This window comes from Cynara cardunculus, assembly GCF_001531365.2.
Source record: "Cynara cardunculus var. scolymus isolate 2C chromosome LG 5, CcrdV1, whole genome shotgun sequence".
Taxonomy (NCBI): Eukaryota; Viridiplantae; Streptophyta; class Magnoliopsida; order Asterales; family Asteraceae; genus Cynara; species Cynara cardunculus.
In genome coordinates, this window is record NC_037532.1 from 29,752,881 (window position 1) to 29,775,516 (window position 22,636).

The 22,636-nt window shown below is 33.9% G+C and overlaps 2 protein-coding genes across 4 annotated transcripts; one reads left to right on the top strand and one right to left on the bottom strand.

The window, feature by feature from the left end:
* Positions 1-1,846: 1,846 nt before the first annotated feature.
* On the bottom strand, positions 1,847-10,268 carry LOC112511978 (cell cycle checkpoint protein RAD17). 3 transcript variants are annotated; one of them, XM_025117742.1, is made up of 12 exons: positions 9,859-10,268; positions 9,386-9,443; positions 8,449-8,531; positions 8,328-8,375; positions 6,523-6,579; positions 6,061-6,163; positions 5,523-5,593; positions 5,096-5,438; positions 4,689-4,814; positions 4,317-4,515; positions 3,638-3,698; positions 1,847-2,326 (listed from the first exon to the last, which is right to left on the bottom strand). In XM_025117742.1, the coding sequence occupies exons 1-12, from the start codon at positions 10,081-10,083 to the stop codon at positions 2,114-2,116; spliced, it is 1,587 nt and encodes a 528-aa protein (XP_024973510.1). In that variant the 5' UTR covers positions 10,084-10,268; the 3' UTR covers positions 1,847-2,113. The 3 variants fall into 3 exon arrangements, with proteins under 3 accessions (XP_024973510.1, XP_024973509.1, XP_024973508.1); XM_025117741.1 differs by having other exon boundaries at positions 5,523-5,608; XM_025117740.1 differs by having other exon boundaries at positions 5,523-5,833.
* Positions 10,269-15,962: 5,694 nt separating this feature from the next.
* LOC112512155 (rac-like GTP-binding protein ARAC11) lies at positions 15,963-20,628 on the top strand. Its single transcript, XM_025118013.1, has 7 exons — positions 15,963-16,385; positions 17,478-17,565; positions 17,654-17,763; positions 18,238-18,301; positions 18,490-18,554; positions 19,150-19,215; positions 20,227-20,628. The coding sequence occupies exons 1-7, from the start codon at positions 16,287-16,289 to the stop codon at positions 20,326-20,328; spliced, it is 594 nt and encodes a 197-aa protein (XP_024973781.1). The 5' UTR covers positions 15,963-16,286; the 3' UTR covers positions 20,329-20,628.
* Positions 20,629-22,636: the final 2,008 nt, after the last annotated feature.

The following is a 22,636-nucleotide window of genomic DNA, read 5'->3' on the forward strand; positions in this document are numbered from 1 at the left end:
TTTATATCTCAACATCCTCATATGTTTGTTAAGGTATAAAAGCATCGTTCTTTTATTTTAAAAGTTAAAATCGTATCTTTAAAGATTTTCTATTTTAAAGAATTTAACATTGAATATAATATTAAAATATTTTATTCATTTATTAAAATATTATTTCTCTCTCTAAAATTTATTTTCAAACTTTCGTATCAGTGGTCCCAATTGGTAAACATTTTTTGGGTTTTCTCCTAATTTGGAGAAAAAAACTCTTCATTCTTCCATTTTCTCCATTTTGGAGATGGTTTTAAGAAAGTTGTTGGAATAAAATATTGGCTCAAAATCCTTATTTATACCATTTTGAAGAAGCTCTTGGAGATGCTCGTGGAGAAAATTTATATCTATTTCAATGGTTTTTTTTTTCTTTTTAAACATTACAATATGAATTATATTATTAAAGTATTTAATAAATTTTATAAAATATTATTTCTCCCTCCTACATACTCAATTTCAAATATTCTCATTGAAAGGAAAAAATAAAAAATAATTTTTCTTTCAAAGGTAATCATTTTTAGATAGTTATTCAATTTTAGAGAATTTCATTCTTTTTTCTACTTTTTTCATTTTAGGGGTTGTTTAGCAGTTGTTGGATGGTTTGGTGTTGAATGATTAAATGATCAGATTGATTAAGAGACTTTTATTATATAGTGCAAAATGAAATATAATTGTTTAAAATGAAATTAAGGTGCTAAATGGTTAAGGAAGAAGGTCCAACATACAAAATCATTTAGTAGATTTTAGAACTATTAAGAGGCAAAAAATATTCTCAAACAAAATTCAACTTTTAACGATTTAAATGTTGTATCTTAGTAGAATTATTAAGAGGAAAACAAACAGAGCCTTAGGTGGCGTTTGGTTCGCATAATGTTTTTGGATGAAATGTAATCTATTAAGGGAATTTGACTTTGAATGAACTGAAATAGAATATTGTCAAGTTTGACCACTTGTTTGGTTGACAGACATTGGAATAGAATATGTTAAGGAATTGAAATCTGTTTGTTTGGTACACATAATGTAGCTTTAAAAATTGAATGAAATATTGGTAAATGACCAAAATGTCTTTTTTGAATTTTTTTTTAAATAAAAGTATTTTAATAAAATAATTGTTTAATATGTAAAATAATATAAATATACAACCCAAATATTATAATAAGCCAAACAACGTTACTAAATCAACGGTGGTTCAGATCGATGGTGGTCCGCAGTGATTCAGATCAGTGATGGTTTGTGGTGCTTCAGGTGGCGGTGGTCGGATGTGGTTCAGATCGATGGTGGTCTATGGTGTTTCAAATGACGATGATCAACAGTGGTTCAGATCGGTGGTGGTCTATGGTGATTCAGATCAACGGTGGATCAGATATGTGGTGGTTCATATCAGTGGTGCCCGGCAGTGGTTCAGATCGGTAGTGGTCGGTTGTGGTTCAGGTCGGTGGCGTTTGGCGGTGATGATCGGCAATGATTCAGATGGCGATGATCAACGGTGATTCAGATGGCGGTGGTTGACGGTGATTCAAATCGATGGTGGTCAAAGGTAGTCGATGATGGTCATATTGGGTTTTATAAGATTAGGATATATTAGGTTAAGAAAATATTTGGTATTATAAAAATAGAGAATTTTATTTCATCAAAATACCATTAGTTACTAAGAAATGTTGAATTGCTTTATTTGTAGATTTGTAAGAATTTGAAAATTTCTTTCGTGAAAAAGAATGAACCAAACGAGAAAATGAAATTTGGTCAATGAAATTCAACATTCTAATTCCATCATATTTCTTCAGAATCTACGAACCAAACGTCCCCTTAGAGAAGGTTTTAGAGAATCTATTGCAGTAAAAATCTCCAAAACCTCCATTCTAGAAAATCTATCGAAGATGTACACATTTTCAACAACAATCATTCAAATCTTGCATGAAATACCAAAACCGCACGATGCAACTAGCTTCAAAAAAGTAATAACACCAACATTGATTCGATGAACCAACAGATCGAGTTCCAAAAATCCGATCATCATCGCCTGACGCTAATTTACACCATTTACAGAAACTAAACCAAGCTAGCTTCAATTCCCTTATGAAATCTACCAATCTTCTATTTCATCGTCTTCATCATCAAAATTCCAGTCGTTATCAACCATTTCGCCACCAATCGAGCTTTCGTCTGGGCTGTTGTGTTCAGAAGCTCTTGAGCCCAGCCACTTAAGAGCAGGTCTCCACTCGGTTGCAATGGTCGAAAGTTCAGATAAATTAACACAATTATAAGCAGCAACAGATCTTTCCCCAACCATCTCCTTCTGCATCAAGACACCATTTACCATATGCCACAGGCATTAAATTTTATACAAACTACAACCCCAGTATGGTAAACATGCATCTTACACCAGTTTCTCCATAATTTCTCCAAAACAATTACGCAAAACTCAAAATATCAAAAAGGGCAGTCAATCGTGGTGGTTTAGAGGTGGTCTAGCAAATAGCGGTCTATAATAGCGATCCCATGATTAGAGGCGCTATTTACTGTGCTAGTGCAATTAGCTCAAACTTGACAAACTTTATTACTATGTTTATTGTGTGAGACTTGATTTGTTTATATGTATTATACATATTTACATATACAATATATTAAGTTCTTTACTTCTTTATTTACCATTATACTGCCGCTTTACTAGCATTAAAACCGCTATATTAACATCGTCATGATAACGATTTCATAAAATGACTGCGTCAACTGCTTAGAGTAACAACAACAACAAAATTAGAGCATCTCGAACATATTCTCCATAATTTCTCCAAAATGGAATCAAAAAACCAGAATCTATAAAAAGAAAATTACATTCAACTCCAATAGATTCTACATTTTGGATATTACAATCTTAATTGTATCATCAAAATATCCAATACATTCAATGAAATATTATTTTTCTCTCCGAAACATTTGATTTCGAATAATCTTATTGGTGCGAATAATAAAATATCATTTCTCACACACTCCTAAGCAATCACTTTTTGGAAGTTTTTTCAAATTTAGAGAATTTATCTTCTCTCCTACTTTTGGAAAATAAGTTGAAGCAAAAAAAATCCCCAAAATCTACAAATTTCAAAATTCTAGCAAATTATATTATTAAAATATTCAATACCCAACAAATTATTTTTATAAGATGGTAACTTTATGTTCTCTCTCCTCCAAAATAAGTTAGAAAATAATTAATAATTAAGTCTCTCCAAATATGGAGAAATTTTTCTTTTTTTCGTCTTTCCTCCATTTTGGAGAATGTTTAAGATAATCTGTGAGAGCAACAAGAACTCCAAAAACGTTATTTTATCATTTTGGAGATTCTGTTGGAGATGCTCTAAGAGAATGAAACAAATGCACTTCATCTAATGAAAGTTGAAGCATATCATTCTTCTGAAATTAAGTTTCAAGTTGAAATTACCTATTTGCGGATCAAGTCCACAAGATTAATATTTGGTCATTATTAGAGGGTACTTTAGATATTTGACAAATGGTCAAAACTTGTGCTTAAACTACATGTCAATGTTATACATTCAAATTTTCCTGAAACTAGATGGAGTATTAAGAATAAATAAGTGGAAAAACACCAAACCTTGTTGCGCCATAGTGATTGCTCAATCTGCCACAGCAGTGGACGACGAATGGCATGCCACCTGAGTTTGCATAACGATTGAACAAACAACCATCAATCCTCATAATCCATACGAATGCATACATATGTATGGGCCGGTTCAAATAAGAAGGCTAAATATCGTGAGAAGTTAAGAAGGGAAGGTTCATATGGGAGTTGATGAAAAAGTCCAAAAATCTATTTGAAGATACGTATGTGAACCGTCTTTACAAATTATTCATATGGGTTCACATATGCATCTTCAAATGGATTTTTTCAATGATTCACATATGAACCTTTCATTAACTTTCCCTTCTTATGTTCTCACGATATTTAGCCTCCTTACTTGAACGGTTGAACCTCCCATATATATATATATATAGACGAAGGATTGTGTGAGAATAGGAGTTAAGGTGAGAAGGTAAGGGATTTGGACCCTTGATCACTTTTAATCCCTAAACAACCCATGAACTGCGGTTTAGAAGAGAATTGATCTAGTGTATCTCATTAGTGTTGATCTAGTCGTTCTCTTCAATTAGGATTGATCCAAGGGTGAAGATCCCTTCTTACCCTTCTCACCATAACTCTCATTCTCACCAGAACCCAACCCTATACATATATGAATGATTTTCTCTAATCATAACAACAAAAGTTGTGGTACCTTGAAGATAGAGGGTGACGATTGCCAAACATCACCCCACGTACTGCAACCGATGCAGCAGTTGATTGAATAATGTTCTCAGCCTCATAATTTCTAGATAGCACTCCGGTAAGTGATGTAAGAAGTGTGTCAGCATCACTGAGATAAGAAGCCACAATCCATGCATCATCCATAGCTTCCTCATGCAGAAAATCTAGAACTGAAAGAAAATCAACATACAAAAATGAATAATCCCACCATCATGAAACATAGAGGCTCTAGATGGAGCTCTAGAAGTGCAAGATTGGTCATAACATTGATGGTGAAAAACAACGAGTAGCAAATAATAATAAAAATTCTAGATGTCAAGCTATGATAATCTAAGAAGCATACCATTTTCCTGTAAGAAATCAGCAATAGGCCTTGCTTGCCCATGTGCTTGACCAAGTACCCTTTCTGGTGCATCCATTTTCATGGGTAATCTTGTAAAGTCCTCCTTTAAAAAGACAGAATCCATATCTAAAACAATGGAGGAAAAGAGTTTAACCGACCGTACCGGAACGCAACGAATAATTTGGTTAAATGCCACTCCAAGCTAAGGAAATTATTTCAGTCAACCTTTACAACTGAATCACATGGAACTCCCATGAGAAAGATAACATGAAAATAAAATCTGAATTTAATTGCACGAAGAAGGGTGTGATCAGATTATCAGGAAAAGAAAATATCTAAAAATATAAACGAAATTGCATCTATATTTAATAATTACATCTCATAAAGCAGGTTCTGTCAGAACATACCAGATGCAGTCAAATGCTCTGAATCTCTTTTGTTGTGAAGAAATTTTCCCAGGGCATGGAACAAGGAGAGAGTTTCATCCCTGCCAAACGGTAAAGAATACCCATCATCCAAATGATCAGTTTTGTGGAATCCCTTTCCTGAGTAAGTAGTGTCCTTGGAAGTAGACTTCAAATCTGATTTCAGATTGAAATACTGCAAAGATGTGATTGCATGTCTGATATCACCTCCACTGGCTTTAGCTATTACATCAATCTGGTCAGCTGTTATTTTAAGCTTTTCTTCTCTGCAAATTTTGGAAAGCGTCTTCACAATAGAGTTCCCTGTGATTGGATTGAAAGCCACCTGCAGTATACAGATTGTATAAAAAGACCAAGTAGTAAGAGAGAATGGACAGAATTTCCCAACTTATGTCTAGTTAAATGTAACCTTACAAGCCCCAGCTCTTTGAAGAGACGTCTGAAGTTCTTCCCAGCATCGTGATGCGTAATCAGCGGTGTCTGCTCTACCATAGTCTGTGATCAATATGACAGTTGGAATACGAACAGATTGCACAAGAAGATGCAAACAGCGCTGTAGTCTACCATAAGACAATTTTCCATTTATTACTGGAAGATCATCAATTAAGATGATAAATGGTTTTTGCACTTCCCCCGTCAAAGATGAGGAAATCAATCCATATTTCCTTATCCTCTCAACAAAATTCTCAAACTCATCCAACTTTGACAAGTAGCGCAAGCCTAGGAAATAAACATAAAATGTTAAGGTCACACTCCGATAAAAAAGTAAGAACAAGAGTCATTATAAACAGAAAAACAGGCCAGTTACGTTCTGTTACTTTCTCCTTTTCTTAAGGTATGGACTTTTTGGAAGGGGACTGTCATGGATAGCATTTTAACATACTAATTTCTGATAGCATGCCTTTTCTATTTAGTCAGCAGAAGGCCAGAATGGAGTGTGGAAATACCTGCATTGGTGGTATGGACATGTTCTTGCCATATAGTGGGAGTAGGTGTGTTCCATTCATATATTGTTGCTCCAAGATGGGAGGCAATTGCATGAACTGTTGCCTACAGGATGATGAATGATAATGGTCATTTCAATTTTCAAGCAACAGGAAGCAGCCAACTGATTCAGGAATAAGTCTACAGCGACCATCAATGATGCTAAACCCACCATTTTTTCCATCTTCGAGAGACGATCTAAATTATTAGAAGAGAGAATGTGTATTAACTAGCATGTTTTTGGTAAAAAGTTAAACAGTGAACTTGGTGACAACTTTTGGTGGTTGTCACTGATTTGCCCGTTATTCAGGTCAGAAATTTATGAATGACAAGTTACAAAAACTTCTCTCTTTACTTTGGAGACACAAACAAAGGATATTCAAGTTAAAAAGCATGAAAATGTAGAAGAAGCTAGTATTACATACAGATTTTCCAACTCCTGGCTGTCCAGTAATGAGAAGAACGTGATTACAATATTCATCCTGCAAAGAAATTTTGGCAATGTTAAGGTTCCACCTAGCAGATAACACATTAATTTACTGAAGAAATTCAGAACTTTCTTCGTGAGATTGACGAAGCTTACAGCCCAATTTTTTAAAAAGAGGGTACAATATGCTAGCCCCCCATAAGTAAGCAACTAAATCCCATAAAACAGAAAACTACCAGCTAACCTTCCTATCTTTATACAAATCGGTAATAAATAAATGAAACTCCTATATATACAAGGAAACTTACATACTTCCATACTTCCTATAAGCTTGGTTGTATATGTTATACAAGCCAAGCCTGGAACTCACATCATCAAATGTGTTTTTAGGAAGAGCTTTGGTGAGAATATTTGCAATCTGCAGTTTCGAAGGAACATAACTGAGTTCAACGATCTCGATGTTGACCTTCTCTGAAATGAAACGATGACGATCGATTCCGGTACAGTCATGGTGAACAGAATTCTTAGCTATGTTGACTGTAAATATCTTCACAGAAGGTTGAACCTACTCTTAGTTCCTTCACATAGATGCTTTATGCTTGGATTAAGCCCTGGTGTGAGAAACAACTTGTTTCTTGCTCCTCCAAGTGACAAGATTGCCTCAAACATAGGTGCACTAACCTGTAATTGATCTTCTATCTGTTTGTTGCCTAACTTGCATCGCTTTAGTTCTTGACTGCATCGTTTTCACATTTACTAGAATTAGTCCAAGTCCTGGAGTCATCAGAGTCGGTGGAAATCAGTTCTTGCTATCAAGAGTATTAAACTAGCTGACGTTCTTTTCTTTACTCAGTCTATCTCGGTATGTCGACAAAAAACTTAATATTTTGATTTTCATGTTGTGGGTTTGGATCATACAAATTTGGATCAATCCAACTGGATGACAGTGTTTAACTTGAACTTAGATGATGGATTGCATCAAAACTAAGGAAGAGGCTGCATCTGATTCTTATTGAAGAAAGGAAAGGGTTGCATCTGATTCATGTAGCTCGATGAGAGAGGAAAGGGTTGTGCAGGGGAAGAGGGCACCAATGGTATCTTGGGGATCAAGAAGAGGGAGAGGGAGGAGATGGGGTGCATTAATGGGTTGTACACATGCTTCAGGCATGTGTACGTGAAATTAATTTAATAATAAAAAAACAGGGGAAAGATAAAAAGATCAAAACGCCCTCACGTACTCCTTGCCGGGGGAGTTAACCGGCATCCACTAATGGCCTTCGGCATGAGGAACCAAATCCGTAAAGATTTGCAGACCACGATGATTGTCAATGTAATAAACGAATCACAAGAACGTAATCTGTAATTTTTGACATACCGGGACCAAAGTGATTATCTAACTACTATCAGAAGTCATCAGCCCTCAATCATCGGTTAGACGGTTGCAGCACTAAAGAGAGGCACTATAAATCCCCCCACCACCACCACAGCGCACACACACACACACACACAAAAAGCGAGGGCAAGAGAGTGTGTGTGTACTGTGTAGTGAGTGTTGCCAGAAAAACATAACTTTCATGCTGTCAGATTTCAAAACTATTTTGCTAAATAGGTGATCCTAACAAAGGCATAAAAGCATGCATCATCAAAGAATAGAACAATAAATCAAAGAAGACAACCATAAAGTTGGCCTAAATAGGTTATCAATGTTTATCTGTTTCTAATTTTATAATTTATCAGAAGATCTAGAAATGAATGGATTAGAAAACAAAGGTAAATAGCTTCAAGACCATAACAATAGGGTACCTTTCTGACATTGATTCTTTCTTCAAACCAAACTTTAACCTCCTCAACCTGAGAAATCAGGGATAGGGAATAACAATAATCATAAACATTCTTAATGCAAAATTTATATCAAATTAACTACCTTCTTTTTATGAACAGAGAGTTCCACCAAAGAGCAAGGCCTATATTTGTCTAACCATAATTCTTTGTTGTCTCTTCTATAGCCTAAATCACAGTAAATCATCAAGTCAGCTCCTAGGCCAAAATATACAAACAATGAGCCAGAAGAAATAAGGTTGTCAATTATAATCAAGACAGCGAGATAGAGAAATTACAGTAGAAAGCACATTTCTACACAACATATGCTAATGCAGGTCTCACGATTCCTTATTTGACTTCCCACTGGATCAACACGTTTAATGAATATATATTAACCAAGATTAATTACTATACACTCCACATATCAAAATGTAGCGTCCTCAAAACTGTCAAAACATCTTCCACATTCTCCATACATAACAAAAAGACTTGGCACTATCTGCATTTGTTCACGCTTTTGCACAGTTGGTGCTCACCATGTTGATGTTGTAGGATTTAATGCTTAAATTTACAAGCTAAAATTCAGCTTCTCATAAAGCTCGACCAATTTAACACACATCATGTGTTTTGCTTGTCATTTGGGGAGAAGAATGAACAAACATGAGAAAGAATGTGTACTGCACACCACCTCTCTTAGTGTTTAACATGGTTGCGTATCATTTTATGTATTTTCATCAAATTACTATAGTTTCACCTTGCTAAATGAAAACTACTGCACATCCATGCAGTTAATTAGTTCCACGTCCAAAAGGACTTTCTTGTAAAGCGGGTATCAAAGTATACATCATGCTGCTTGCTTATTTCCTCACTTGAGACTCTATGAACTAAAACATTCTGATGAATTGGAATGTATAAGTTCAAAACCACACATCACTGGATCACCCAAATTTTTAATGTTTAAGCAAGAAAAGACTCGGTGTACATCTAGGCAATAAACATTACATTTCCCATTAATAAGTACAAACATGGTCATAGCATACCAGCAGATACCTTGAACCCAGTAAAACCTTCACCGAAATTCTCACAGAACAGTTTCATCTGCAACAATCAATTTTAGATTTAGCATGCTACCTAAGTGCAAAAAGAAAAGAAATATGTTCAACAAAATTTTGTCATGTTGACACTCCTTAACTAATTTTTAGCTTTCGTTGATTGGGTCGCAAACAAAACCCACAAGTTGCCAAATTGTTTACAAACATGCTTGCATAAAAAGAACAATTTCCATCCAACCTTTAAAGTGTACGTCTATAATACAACGTAACTCACAATCCAGCAACAGAAAGTACACCTAGTCAAAGCTATGTTCTACTTCTAGACTAAATGATGCAGCATAAACGAAATCGCTTGCACAGTTGCACGCATCAATTATTACTCATTAAATCTAGCTTGAACAAAATATACACACGCACATAACCATTGCACACCAAACATGAACAAAACTCAAAATCATCACCTCGTCAAAAGGATTGACATTTTTGCCCGGGCGAGAACGCGAACTCGAACTCGAACTCGAAATCCGACTTTTCTTTGATCTCTTAGGGTTAGTTCGAGGAACAGAAGCCGCTTTCGATTTCGGATTCTTGAAATGAGTCGAATTAGATTTTACTGAAAAATCAATATCATTACAGTCACCATCATCATCTGATGATGATAGAACAATGGCTGCCCTCTTCCCCATTGCTAGAATCAAAAGAACAGAGAGTAACTACTTCTCGATTCCACCAAAGAATCGAAAGGCAAAATTGGTCGGAAATATTTTGTTTTCAAATTGAAATAGATTTTGATAAAACCCTAATGACTGCAAAAGGAACCCTGAGAAATGCCCCATTTGTTGTGTTCCGGAGGTCGTCGCCAAATGGACGCGGGAGTTGTTAGGCGTGGCTGAGAAGCTTACTCAAGGGCAATTTAGTGATTTACCACACCTTCCACTTCCATTTTTTTAACAACTAGTTGTGGACCCGCGTAACGCGGCGAAAGCCGTGAATTTTAACGATGTTGAAGTTTCACTGGTTTTATTAGAAAAGATTTAACGATAATATAAATAATACTTGGTATTTACATATTAATACAATTTGAATAAATAAGAGTTACGATTCCAATTACAGTCTACGGATTGGAAAAAAATTATATGATAGTTTAAAGTCCAATATATTTAAAATCCAACATTTTTAAACAACTCCACAAATATATTCGACTTACACCAAGAGGAAATAATCAAGAGATCGAGACTGAGAATTCTAGAGCAATTGAATGAGAAATGAATGAGAGAACTTTTAATAACTCATGGTGAATATCAGTTTGAATCTCATATTGGGGGATGGGGAGAAGACATAAAAGAATGAGAGGGTGAAAGCATGAGTGAAATATGTCAAAAGTATCTTGAGAACATGAAATTAAAAGGTAATAATGTGCATTGGTAACTTGTATTATATGTTATTTTAATTGTAGATTAAGAGATTTTAAGACTGAATACATAAAGTAGTAGTACTTAATGCATTATGAGTTATGTTCAAGACTTTTAAAACTTTGTGCGTAAATTTATAATACTTTGTGCATTAAAATTTGTTTTTAAGACTTTTGATAAGTCCGGTTTATAAGGTAGTATAGATAATTCTCACATCAACACAATATCAATCACTTTTTAAAATTATAATCATCTTTTTTTTTCATTTATATCAGGAACCAATATATATATATATATATATATATATATAATTAGAGATATTCGTTTAAATCGTCAAATTGTCTATATCGCAACATACGGTTTAAAACTTCTGCAATAGAGTTTGCATTTATATCAAACCGTACTTTGTGATGTAGGTTATGGTCTTAAATTATCAAACTATAGTTCAAACTGTATCGTAGTGCACATTTTTATAGTATATATTATATACTATTGATTATTTGTTAGTTCTTTGGTTTTCCTTTTAAATTTTTCATCACAAATTTCTTATTTTGGTTAGTTTATTGTAATATCACATATCCATTGCGGGGAAACAAAAATTGCATTATAAGGGACTTAATACCTCCTCTATCATACATGCTTTAAAACTGTGAGTTCAGGTTTGAACAAAGCGAATAATATTTGATAGATTATACCGGGATGTTACATTTGTATCAGAGTCGGGGAGGCGGAACCAAATTGGTGTGCCAGTGAGGATGTTGGGCTCCCGAAGGGGTGGATTGTAATATCCCATATTGGTTGTTGCCTTACGAGGGACTAGATATCTCATCTATCAAAGACGTTTTAAAACTGTAAGTCCATGAGTGGACAAAGCGAGCAATATATAATACGGTTAGCTTGGAATGCTACATTTCTTGTCTTTTGTAACACGTTATCGTCAAATTTAATTTAGATTATACCTTTTTGATATATCCCAAGGAATTGGCATTTAATTCTTTGACTTGACTTGTGTAAAGTAATGATCAAATCCCTCAAGCGTGTAATTCAAAGGAATTTAACAATTCCATTCATTCCAATAAATAAACCAAATAAATGAATTTGAATTTGGTCAAACGAATTTATCATTCCAATTCCCTTACAATCTCATGGATTTCATGAACTAAACAACACCTAAGGTGACATTTGATTGCATAATATCTTAGGATAGAATGGAACATGTCATATGAATTTGATTTTGAAGTAATTGAAATTGAATGTTGTCAGATTTGATCACATGTTCGGTTTGCATACATTGGAATGCAATTTGCTAAATGAATCGAATTTGTCTGTTTGGTTCACATAATATAGTTTTGTAATTAAAATGAAATGTTGGTAAAAGACCAAAATACCCTTTTTTGAAAATTTTAAATTTTATGTGAACTAAAAACACTTTAATGTAATAATCATTAAGGTGGCGTTTGTTTTTTAAGAGGTGCTGAAGTCTTAAGTCTGAAGTCTGAAGTCACTTCTGAATTTTAAGAGGTGGTGCTGAAGTCTGAAATCTGAATCAGTCAGACTGTTTGTTTTTACGTCTGAAATCTGAAATCTGAATCAGTCAGACTGTTTGTTTTTACGTCTGAAATCTGAAATCTGAATCAGTCAGACTGTTTGTTTTTCCATCTGAAATCTGAATCTGAAATCTGAATCAATAAGACTGTTTGTTTTTGTAAACTGACAGGTGTGGTGCTGAAGTCTGAAATCTGAATCAATTCATTTCAATTAAATTTAACTGAAATATCCAATCATTTAAACCATTTGTAAACTACCATATACTTTTAATACATTCAAAAAGTCAATTGAAATACGTCAATTGATTCAAAACATAATAGAACACACAAATAAAAGTCTCATAACAACTAGAATCAATATTCATTTTGTAATTGTGTCGCAGTTTCTTCTCTTAAACTAGCCATATATGTTTGGTCAGCGGCACTCCCATGCGATTGAATCTCTTCAGCCTCATCTTCGTCATCGTTCTGTTGTTCGTTGGTTTGATCATACTCAGAAAATAGCTCATCACTTAAACCTTCCTTCCGTATGAAGTTGTGAACCGCAAAACATGCAAACTATGATCTCTTCTGGATTAGGATTGAATGATGTAGGAACTATGATCTCTTTTGCAAGCTCCATCATTTTATCCAACACTTCATGAAAAATTTTATGAATTGTTTGTGTTGAGTGCTGGAACCTGTTTTTCAACACTCTATAACGTTGATTGTGACCTATAATCATCAAGAAGATAGCCATCTTTTCTTCGACCAAGTTGATTGTGACCTATAATCATCATGACATCCATAAGTTGTCATTTGATGTTGCAAATCATTAATATAACCTTGAGATTTATCTCTATACCAAAATCTTGAAAAGATGAAGTTCAGGTGATCCTCTTAAATAAAATAAAAAATGGTAATTCAACTTGCCTAGATCACCCATAAGCTTCATTATGATGCACTAAAAAGGGGCATTTTCATGTATTTCATTATACATGCGTCACAGGCTCAAATTTGAGTTATAAATTAGGTATTGCACAATGTGAGAATGTTGAGGGGGTCCATTAGCTCTTGAGGTTTTAGATTCTCCTCTGATTGGGAGAAACTTGGCACAATAACAAAGTGCACTTGAGAAATTACTGGTAATCCCCGATAAAAATATCCAAGACAGATTTAGAATGAGCTTCGATGCTCTAGATGATGATGAAGTAAATAATATTTTCCATAATATCACATGCTTTTTCAATAATATGCACAGAGCATATGTGATTGATGTTCTTGAAGGTTGTGTAATGTGTAAATTAGCTGCAGCTAGTAATCTGATGGGTTAAGAATCTTCCTGTAGTATAGTTTTGCATCAAAGGAGAATAAGTTGGTTCCTCTTAAATAATAATAATTTGAAATCATACCAAAAAGAATAAACAAACAACTAGTAATCTGATGGGTTAAGAATCTTCCTTCCTAGTACTTGATTCCAACAGCTAAAMGTTTAATGTCATCAATCCTATGAATGGACTCCCTGATGCTTTCGGCTTACAGTTGCTATATAGGTAAATCCRAACCTAATAATAATACCAAATACACTATATAGTCTTGAAGACTTGCATAAGTGGTATCATTCAAAACCACTATAATTTTAACAGAAGGGTTAACAATGTCTGCCTGTTTTAGATTAGGTTAGCCCTAATTGATGTGGGTGATGCGATTACCTTCACAATAGAGGAAAATAGAAATCAACCAAGCAAGGACAAACAAAATCGAGAGCTTGAGAGATCGAATCAAAATACCTTAAATCGAGAGATGGCCCTGTTAGACGGTAGGCGCAGCGATGGAGAGCAATCGAGAGCAATCCTGTTAYGCAGGCGAGTATCGAGATGGAGAGGGGCGAAGGCGAGAGAGAGATGGAGAGGGAGCGTGTACTGCGTAGGCGAAGGCGAGAGAGAGATGGAGAGGGCCGAAGCGTACTGCGTAGGCGAAGGCGAGAGAGAGATGGAGAGGGCCGGAGCGTACTGCGTAGGCGAAGGCGAGAGAGAGATGAGAGGGCCGGAGCGTACTGCGTAGGGAGATGGAGGCGTTAAGAGGAATTCAGACTATGTTTTACCTCTAAATAAATCAGACCTAATCAGATGAATTAAGCACTTAATTCAAAAAAAAAAAAAAAACAAACGCACTTAATTCCTCTAGGTCTGAATCGGTCAGACTTAAGAGGCAATTAAGTGATTTTTTAAGAAAAACAAACAGGGCTTTAATGTGTAGAAAATATAAGAAACACAACCTAAATATAATTACTTGATAGTTTCACGTTTACAGATTTCTCTTAATACTGAGAGACTTCTACATCCAATGAAAAGATGGAGTAGATTCCGTTTAATTTAATAGCGGGGGTGATATTTTAGATGAGGGATATAATCATGGAATATAACCGAAAACAAATAATTATCTAACTATTGATTAAAATTCAAAATATTTAAAATGTCTTCAAAAACCACCATTTCCTTGACTTTTCATCCTTTGAAGTTCAAAATTCCCTCCACTTCATATCAACCATTGATCAAGAAATGGATGGTCTAGATGAGTTTGTACGATCTGCAAATGATTTATATATATATATATATAGAGAGAGAGAGAGAGAGTGTGTGTGTCAGGTTTATACGAGAACAGTAACTAAATAAGAAAATAAGAAGTGCGACTGAAGGGGACCAACGCTTCTACTCTTCCACCAAGGAGCGGCAAAGCGGAATAGAAAAGCACAGCCGAGCCACATGTAGGGAAACTTCACTTCCTAGCCACTAAGCCACGACTGAAACAACCGGGTCTCTTTCATGATAAAAGATTAGGCCTATTCAAAGAAAGTAAGGCGGACTACTCTATTTGATCACTAGAAATTCACGAATTAGAGATGTTGTAATACTCTTTCCTATAACTTCTCATACCAGACCAAACCCACATGAAAGCCTCCCCCCAACCCAACATTTGAAACGTGTAAAATCACATGTGATTCACGTGACTTTGGTCGCAACTTGAGGTCGTGAGCCATGTCGGCCGCACACTTTTACATAGACCGTTAGTGCAAAACCACATGTGATTTATCTTTTTTCGTATCCTCTTATTTAGTTCATGTTCTCATTTAAACATTCTTCTTCTTCTTCTTCTATTTGTGTGTGTGTGTGTGTATATATACATATATAATATATATATAAGACGTTTCAAATGCAACTCATCACATTTGTACAACCAACACAACTCAATCAATTGAGATATTTATGAAAATGCTGAGAGTTCATTTATTATGATTTGAATATTTATTAGAGTTCATTAATTATGATTAATACTTTATATTACGAAACAATTAAAACTTTTATGAAATCACATATTTATCAAATTAAATGGACGATTGAGATTGAATTGTATTGACTATACAAATGTAAAAGATTGCATAATAATTCACCTCTATGGTATAGATTTTCGTAAATTCAAACAACATTATCTTATTTACCATATTTATTTATATTAATTAATGAATTAATTATAAAAATTCAAAAATAAAATCAAGAAATGAAAGAAGTTACAATGGAGGGAGAGAGAGATGATCTCCACCACGCAGGTAGCGATTCAACGGCATTGTTTCGCGGCTAAATTAGGGTTCATTCTCTCTCTATCTCCATTTCCATCTCCATCCATCACCAATTACTTTGTTCTTCCCCTTTTCTTGAGGGTTTTCTTTCTCACACTCTTTGATTTTTTCCTCCTACTATTATTCAATTTTCCCCTATTGCAATTTTTCTCTGAAAAACCCCCAAAATCGTCCATTTTCTTTAACAAACAATGGTGAATTCGTCAGAGGGGAAAGATTAGAGGAAGAAAAAGAAGAAACGGGAGTTGGTTTGTTCGTTAGTGATCAGGTCTTCTGAGGATACAAGAAGATCTGAGGCTTAATTTTAAACAAATATGAGCGCTTCCAGGTTCATAAAGTGTGTCACTGTTGGTGATGGGGCTGTTGGAAAGACCTGTCTCTTGATATCCTACACCAGCAATTCCTTCCCCACGGTGCTTAATTCTTCTAAATCCTCAATAATTTCAGGTCACTTTTGAATTTTAAGGGGATGAAATTAACATTTCAGTTGGTTTCCTGTTCATCCCCAATTTCAAATCATTTTATTATTTCTGTCTAATTTCTTGGTGTAATGATGAAATTCTTTATGGTGGTCCTTAATCCTTATATGTTGCGTATGCAATTGTGGAGAAGAAGCCTCACATTTTGATTAGCATTTCAATTAGTTTCCTCTTTGTTCCCATTTTAAAACATTGATCATCGAAATGGTTCTTAATTCATATCTGATATCTGCCTTAGCTTTTGTGGAAGAATCGGTATAATGATGACATTCTTTATGGCATTGCTTATAAAGGGGGTTGACATATCTGAAACGTGATCAATTCTTTGCTTGTTTGTCAGAGTTTGGGGATAGATCGAAGCTCACAGTTTAGTATGAATCGGTAAACTGCCTGTTGACAAATTTTTTAAGTTGTTCAATCGGGCTTACTTTCACTTTTATGGGGCAATACTAATTTCAATTGTTCATTTCGAGACCAAAAGTGGGGTTCCAATCCAGGGGTGTTGTTAATTGCAAGGAGGATTCTTCTTGTTTTCCATTTTTGCAAGGGAATTAAAGACCAAAATTTATGGTCAATGTGCTTTCTTGATCATACAAAAACGGAAGTTCTACTATAATTTGTTTTCACTTTTACCTTTGTCTATAGAGTCTTGATCAACATTTTTTGTTTGGGAGTGAAATGCCACCAAAGGTGACCACAAATCTTTGTGTTGGCTTTTATTGGGTACAACCTTCATAATATTGAGTTGTCTTCACGGAAACAACCACTCTAATCTTTTGGATAGAGGTTAGGTCTGTGTACATCTTATCCCGAGACCCTGCTTTCAAGTGGAACATCTTGGGTGTGTTTTGTTTGCTTTCTTCGTTGAATCAAGTCCTATGAGATTTGTTTATTTCATGTTCTCAGTCATTTTTTGACTGGTTGGCAAATATATCTTTGGGGTTAAACATTCGCGGTTTATTGAGACAGTCTGCCTTCATATCAGAGGCAAAATTTTTATATTTATTTTCATTGTGTTCTGAACAGGATTATGTGCCAACTGTATTTGATAATTTCAGTGCCAATGTCGTTGTCAATGGCAGCACTGTCAATCTAGGCTTGTGGGATACTGCTGGTAACCTTCTGAAATGTCCTGAATCACTTTCGTGTTGGTAACTTTGCTATACTTTTTCTAAGTGTGAAATCGATATTCTGTTGAACAGGACAGGAGGATTATAACAGATTAAGACCATTGAGTTATCGTGGGGCTGATGTTTTCATTCTGGCGTTCTCTCTCATCAGCAAAGCCAGCTATGAAAACGTCTCCAAGAAGGTGAAGCTCTCGTATTCTCCTTCAAATTCGTTAGAGCATCTCTAACAGAATCTCCAAAATGGAGATTTTTGGAGTTTTTCTTGCTCCAACAGAATCTCCAAAATGGAGAAAGATGAGAGAGAATAAAATATATCCATATTTGGAGGGGAGAGAAAAATAAAATTTTGTAGAAGAGAGAATCAGAGAATATACATTAATCATATTTTTCTTATTTTGAAGGAGATATAACATAAAATTATCATTTTATAAAAAGTTTGTTGGGGGTATTAAATGCATCGAGTATTTTAATAATATAATTAATGCTATAATCTCGTAACGAGAAAAACTGTTGGAGTTGAATGTAATTGTTTTTGAAGATTTTGAGTTTCCCTTCTCTATTTTGGAGAAATTATGGAGAAACTGTTGGAGATGCTCTTATAACTACAACAATATCTACTGACTGTTTCTTTTGGTTTCTATTCTTTCTGTTGGCAGTGGATTCCAGAATTGAAGCATTACGCTCCTGGAGTTCCGATCGTTCTTGTTGGGACCAAAATGGGTTAGTTGCTTTATGATCATTATCTTTTTCAGCCATACAAATTGATGGTCAGGAATTCTAGTCAAACTGCTTCATCTTTTCATCCTGGTGTTGGTGTTTCTGTGATTGATAATTTGTTGAAGTTAAACTGCAATGTGTATTTGTTAATATTTCTTGAAATGATGAACTCGGATCTTGGTGGATTTTAGATCTTCGGGATGATAAGCAGTTCTTCGCTGACCATCCTAGTGCGGTTCCCATTACAACTGCTCAGGTAAAGATTATCGCTACTAAACTAATACTCTTATTCGTCTAGTAAAAACTGTAACTTTTTGGTTGTCATCTAGCATAATTTAGTAAATATGCAAAATACTCTTAAATACGGCAAATAGGGAACCATGCCAAAATGGGACCTGGTTTGGATCATCCCAAAATGTACTTTTACGGGATGGAGTACCTAGGAATTTAAAGATGCACAAAAGGATCAAAGTCTGGGACTGGTTACCCTGATTAGGGACCATTAGGTCCATCGGTCTTGAATCATGCCTACATTTTTAACTAAAGCCCGGTTAGGATCAGGATTGTCCTAACCAGTCCTGGTCCTACCCAAGACCCGTCCAGTCCTGGTTGTGACGAGGAGTGGTCCAGATCTGGTTATGACGAGTCAGGACCGGGTCAGCCTTTGCTATCACTCGGCTTGTGCCTCAATATTTTGAGGTATTTTAAGAAGTTTTCTACCAAACCCTTTCAATCGAAAGTAGCATTGGTGCACCAGGGTGGCCGTTTTTTAGGGAGTAGCTCAGATTGCTAAAAAAGACAAAGATGGCTTTTTCTTAATGTCACATGTGTATTGTTTTGACTTATTATAGGGAGAAGAACTAAGGAAGACGATTGGAGCTCCCACGTACATCGAGTGTAGTGCAAAAACACAAGAGGTGCGTACTTATAATCTTCCATCATCCAATTAGGTCAATTGCATCACTACAATTACACACAATTTCTTAATGAGAGCATCTCCAATGGAATGACTTGTAAGAACTTCATTGTTGCACTTTTTTTGGTCATATAATTGCCACTCAATAAATTAAGAACCATCATAAAACTTCAAAATGATAGTGACTAGTAAGAACCGCTTTTTGTGGGTCCATGTATTATTTCAACATCAATAAATATGGATATATATATATATATTATATATATATGTATATATAACTAATAAATGTCATTTCACACAAAGTTCAAGGTAGAAACCAAGGTTCTTTTTACAAGAACCAAAAGTGTTGGTGACTTATAAGAAGTCTCTTTGATGGTAGTTCTTTTTAAGTCACTACACATTTTGCTTATAAGAACCTCCATTGGAGATGCTCTAAGAACTATCATAAAACTCCACAATGGTAGTGATTAGTAATAACCTCCTTTTGTGGATCCCATGCATTATTTCAACATCAATAATATGTATTATATATATATATATATAAACTAATAAAATGTCATTTTACACAAAAATTCAAAGTAAGAACCAAGGTTCTTGTACACGAACTCCAAAAATGTGGATGACTTTGTAAGAATCTAGCTAATGGTAGTCTGTGAGCACATCTCCACTTTTTGTACTTTTTATTGCCACATCATTTCCAACTCACAAAAATCAAAAACCTACATAAAACTCCACAATGGTAGTTCTTCTTTTGTGGGTCCCATTTTTATTTTCAACATCAATAATTATATAAAAACTGTTAAAAAATGTCATTAGACACAAAGTTCAAGGTAAGAACCAAGGTTCTTGTACAAGAACTCAAAGGATGTGCGTGTCTTATAAGAACTCTCTTCCATGGTAGTTCTCATAAGAACCTCTACTTTTTGCTTATAAGAACCTCTCATTGTAGATGCTGAGCCTTTGAATCAACAATTTGTTAAGTGTTACATCATTGTTATATTATGTTTGTCAGAATGTGAAGGGAGTATTTGATGCTGCCATAAAAGTGGTTCTGCAACCTCCAAGTTCAAAGAAAAAGAAGGGAAAGGGTCAAAAGGGGTGCTCTATATTGTGATCAAATCACACCTTTCTCTTGTTAAGGAAGTATTCGAGGCTAATCGTCTTTTTTTTACCAGTTTTCCGGTCACACTTCCGTTATTAGGCTCCCTCCCTCTCTCCCCGGCTTTTGATATGTATTAGTTTCGCCGGAGATCCGCTTAGAAGATTTGGAAAAACGAACGAAAAGACAAAAAATAAAAGTCCGTCTTTGTTTTGGGTTTTTCTTATATAATTGGTTTCGTTCTTTTGTATTTGATGGTTGAGTACTTTTGTTAGTTGGCTAAAGATTTCGTACCCGATGCTTGAGTTTTGAGAATACTGGTATCGTTCATAATATCATCCGGCAATTTTGATGTTCGGCTTCGTTTCATGTTCTTGAACTTGCTACAGTGTGTTGTACTATCTGCATCATTGATTTTGTGGTGCAACTGATGCATCTTTGTTTGATATGCCATACTTAAATAAGTCAAATATGTAATTTACCAAGTTGCTTGGATGAGGGGAGGGGTTTAATTTAGGTTTTTTTGTTCTTAAATACTTTATAGGCTTGTTTTTTATATACTAGAAGGGTATTCGTGCAATGCAGCGAAATACATCTTGATTTTAATGTTTCGTTTTATTTTGTCCCTCTGTTGATGTTATAATGCGGTTTATGTGGTTTTGAGAAAAACGATAATGTTTTTATTTTTGAATAAAATATAAATTTGAAGATATCTTAAAATTTAAAAAAAAATATCGATATTAGTATCAAATTAACTATTTAAAAAATCTTGTTTTGTTGTGTAATTTCTTTAATTCAATTTTTTTATTACAATTTAATTTAGGTTTAATAAGAAAACAATTTATTTTTGATTTAATAATATAATTTTTATAAATATAATAATTAAGTATTCTGTTAGAAGATAATGATTATCCTAATTATATTTTAGATTTTTTATATTTAAAATGAAATGTTTATCCGGTATTTGATTTTGTTTATTTGTAGTTAGTTACACAAATTCAAGTATGAAGTTTTAATAAGTTGTACTCATGCATTATTTACTTGTAATCTTGAATTTTAAGTAATATGCATCAATAAACAGTACTTCATGTATAAAAAATGGTTTTTAATAGTTTTTGTCAAATACTTTATAGTATAGTATTGATAGGTATAATTGTAATTCTAGGTAATCATAAAATTCAATATCTATACTATATTATAAAGCATTTGACAAAAACTCTTAAAAACCATTTTTTATGCATGAAATACTGTATATTGATGCATATTACTTAAAATTCAAGATTACAAGTAATTATGCATAAGTACAACTTATTAAAGCTCCATATTTGAATTTGTGTAACTAATTGCGAATAAACATAATCAAATAAATGATAAACATCTCATTTTAAAAATATAAAAATTCTAAAATATAATTAGGATAATTATCGAGTTCTAACAAAATAATTAATTATTATATTTATAAGAAAATTATATTATTAAACCAAATATTAATTACTTCGTTAAACCTAAATTCAATTAAATTAAATTATAACAAAAAAATTGAATAAAAAAATTACACAAAAATAAAGAATTTTAAATAGTTAATTTGATGATAACATTAATATATTTTTATCAAATTTTTATGATATCTTAAAATTTATATTTTATTCAAAAATAAAAACATCATTGCTTTTTCAAAATCACATAAGTGCATATTATAACATCTATGAGATAAATAATAAAATAAAATATTAAAATCAAGATGTATCTCGCTATATTGTGCGAGTACCCATCTAGTTTATTTAAAAGTGATTTTCTTGTGACCCTAAAGTGATAAAAATTGAAACGTAGATTTGGTTTTAGTTCGGTCTTTATTTGTTTTATTTTGAGTTTTCCAAACACGTAAGGGATGCAAATAGAGATTGAACAAGAGTTGAGGAGCAAAATGTACATTACAAGAAGTTAAGTGTGTATAATTAAAATAGAAAAGTTAAGGGGCCAAAATGTACATTACAAGAAGTTAAGTGTGTATAACTTAAATAGAAAAGTTAAGGGGCCAAAATGTACATTATTAGAAGTTAAGTGTGTATAACTTAAATAGAAAAGTTAANCTTAAATAGAAAAGTTAAGGGGCCAAAATGTACATTATTAGAAGTTAAGTGTGTATAACTTAAATAGAAAAGTTAAGGGGCCAAAATGTACATTACAAGAAGTTAAGTGTGTATAACTAAAATAGAAAAGTTAAGAGGCTAAAATGTACATTACAAGAAGTTAAGGGGCTGTTTGGCAGTTGCTGAATGATTTAGTGCAGAATAGTTAAGAGGTCAGAATGGTTGAGAGTGTC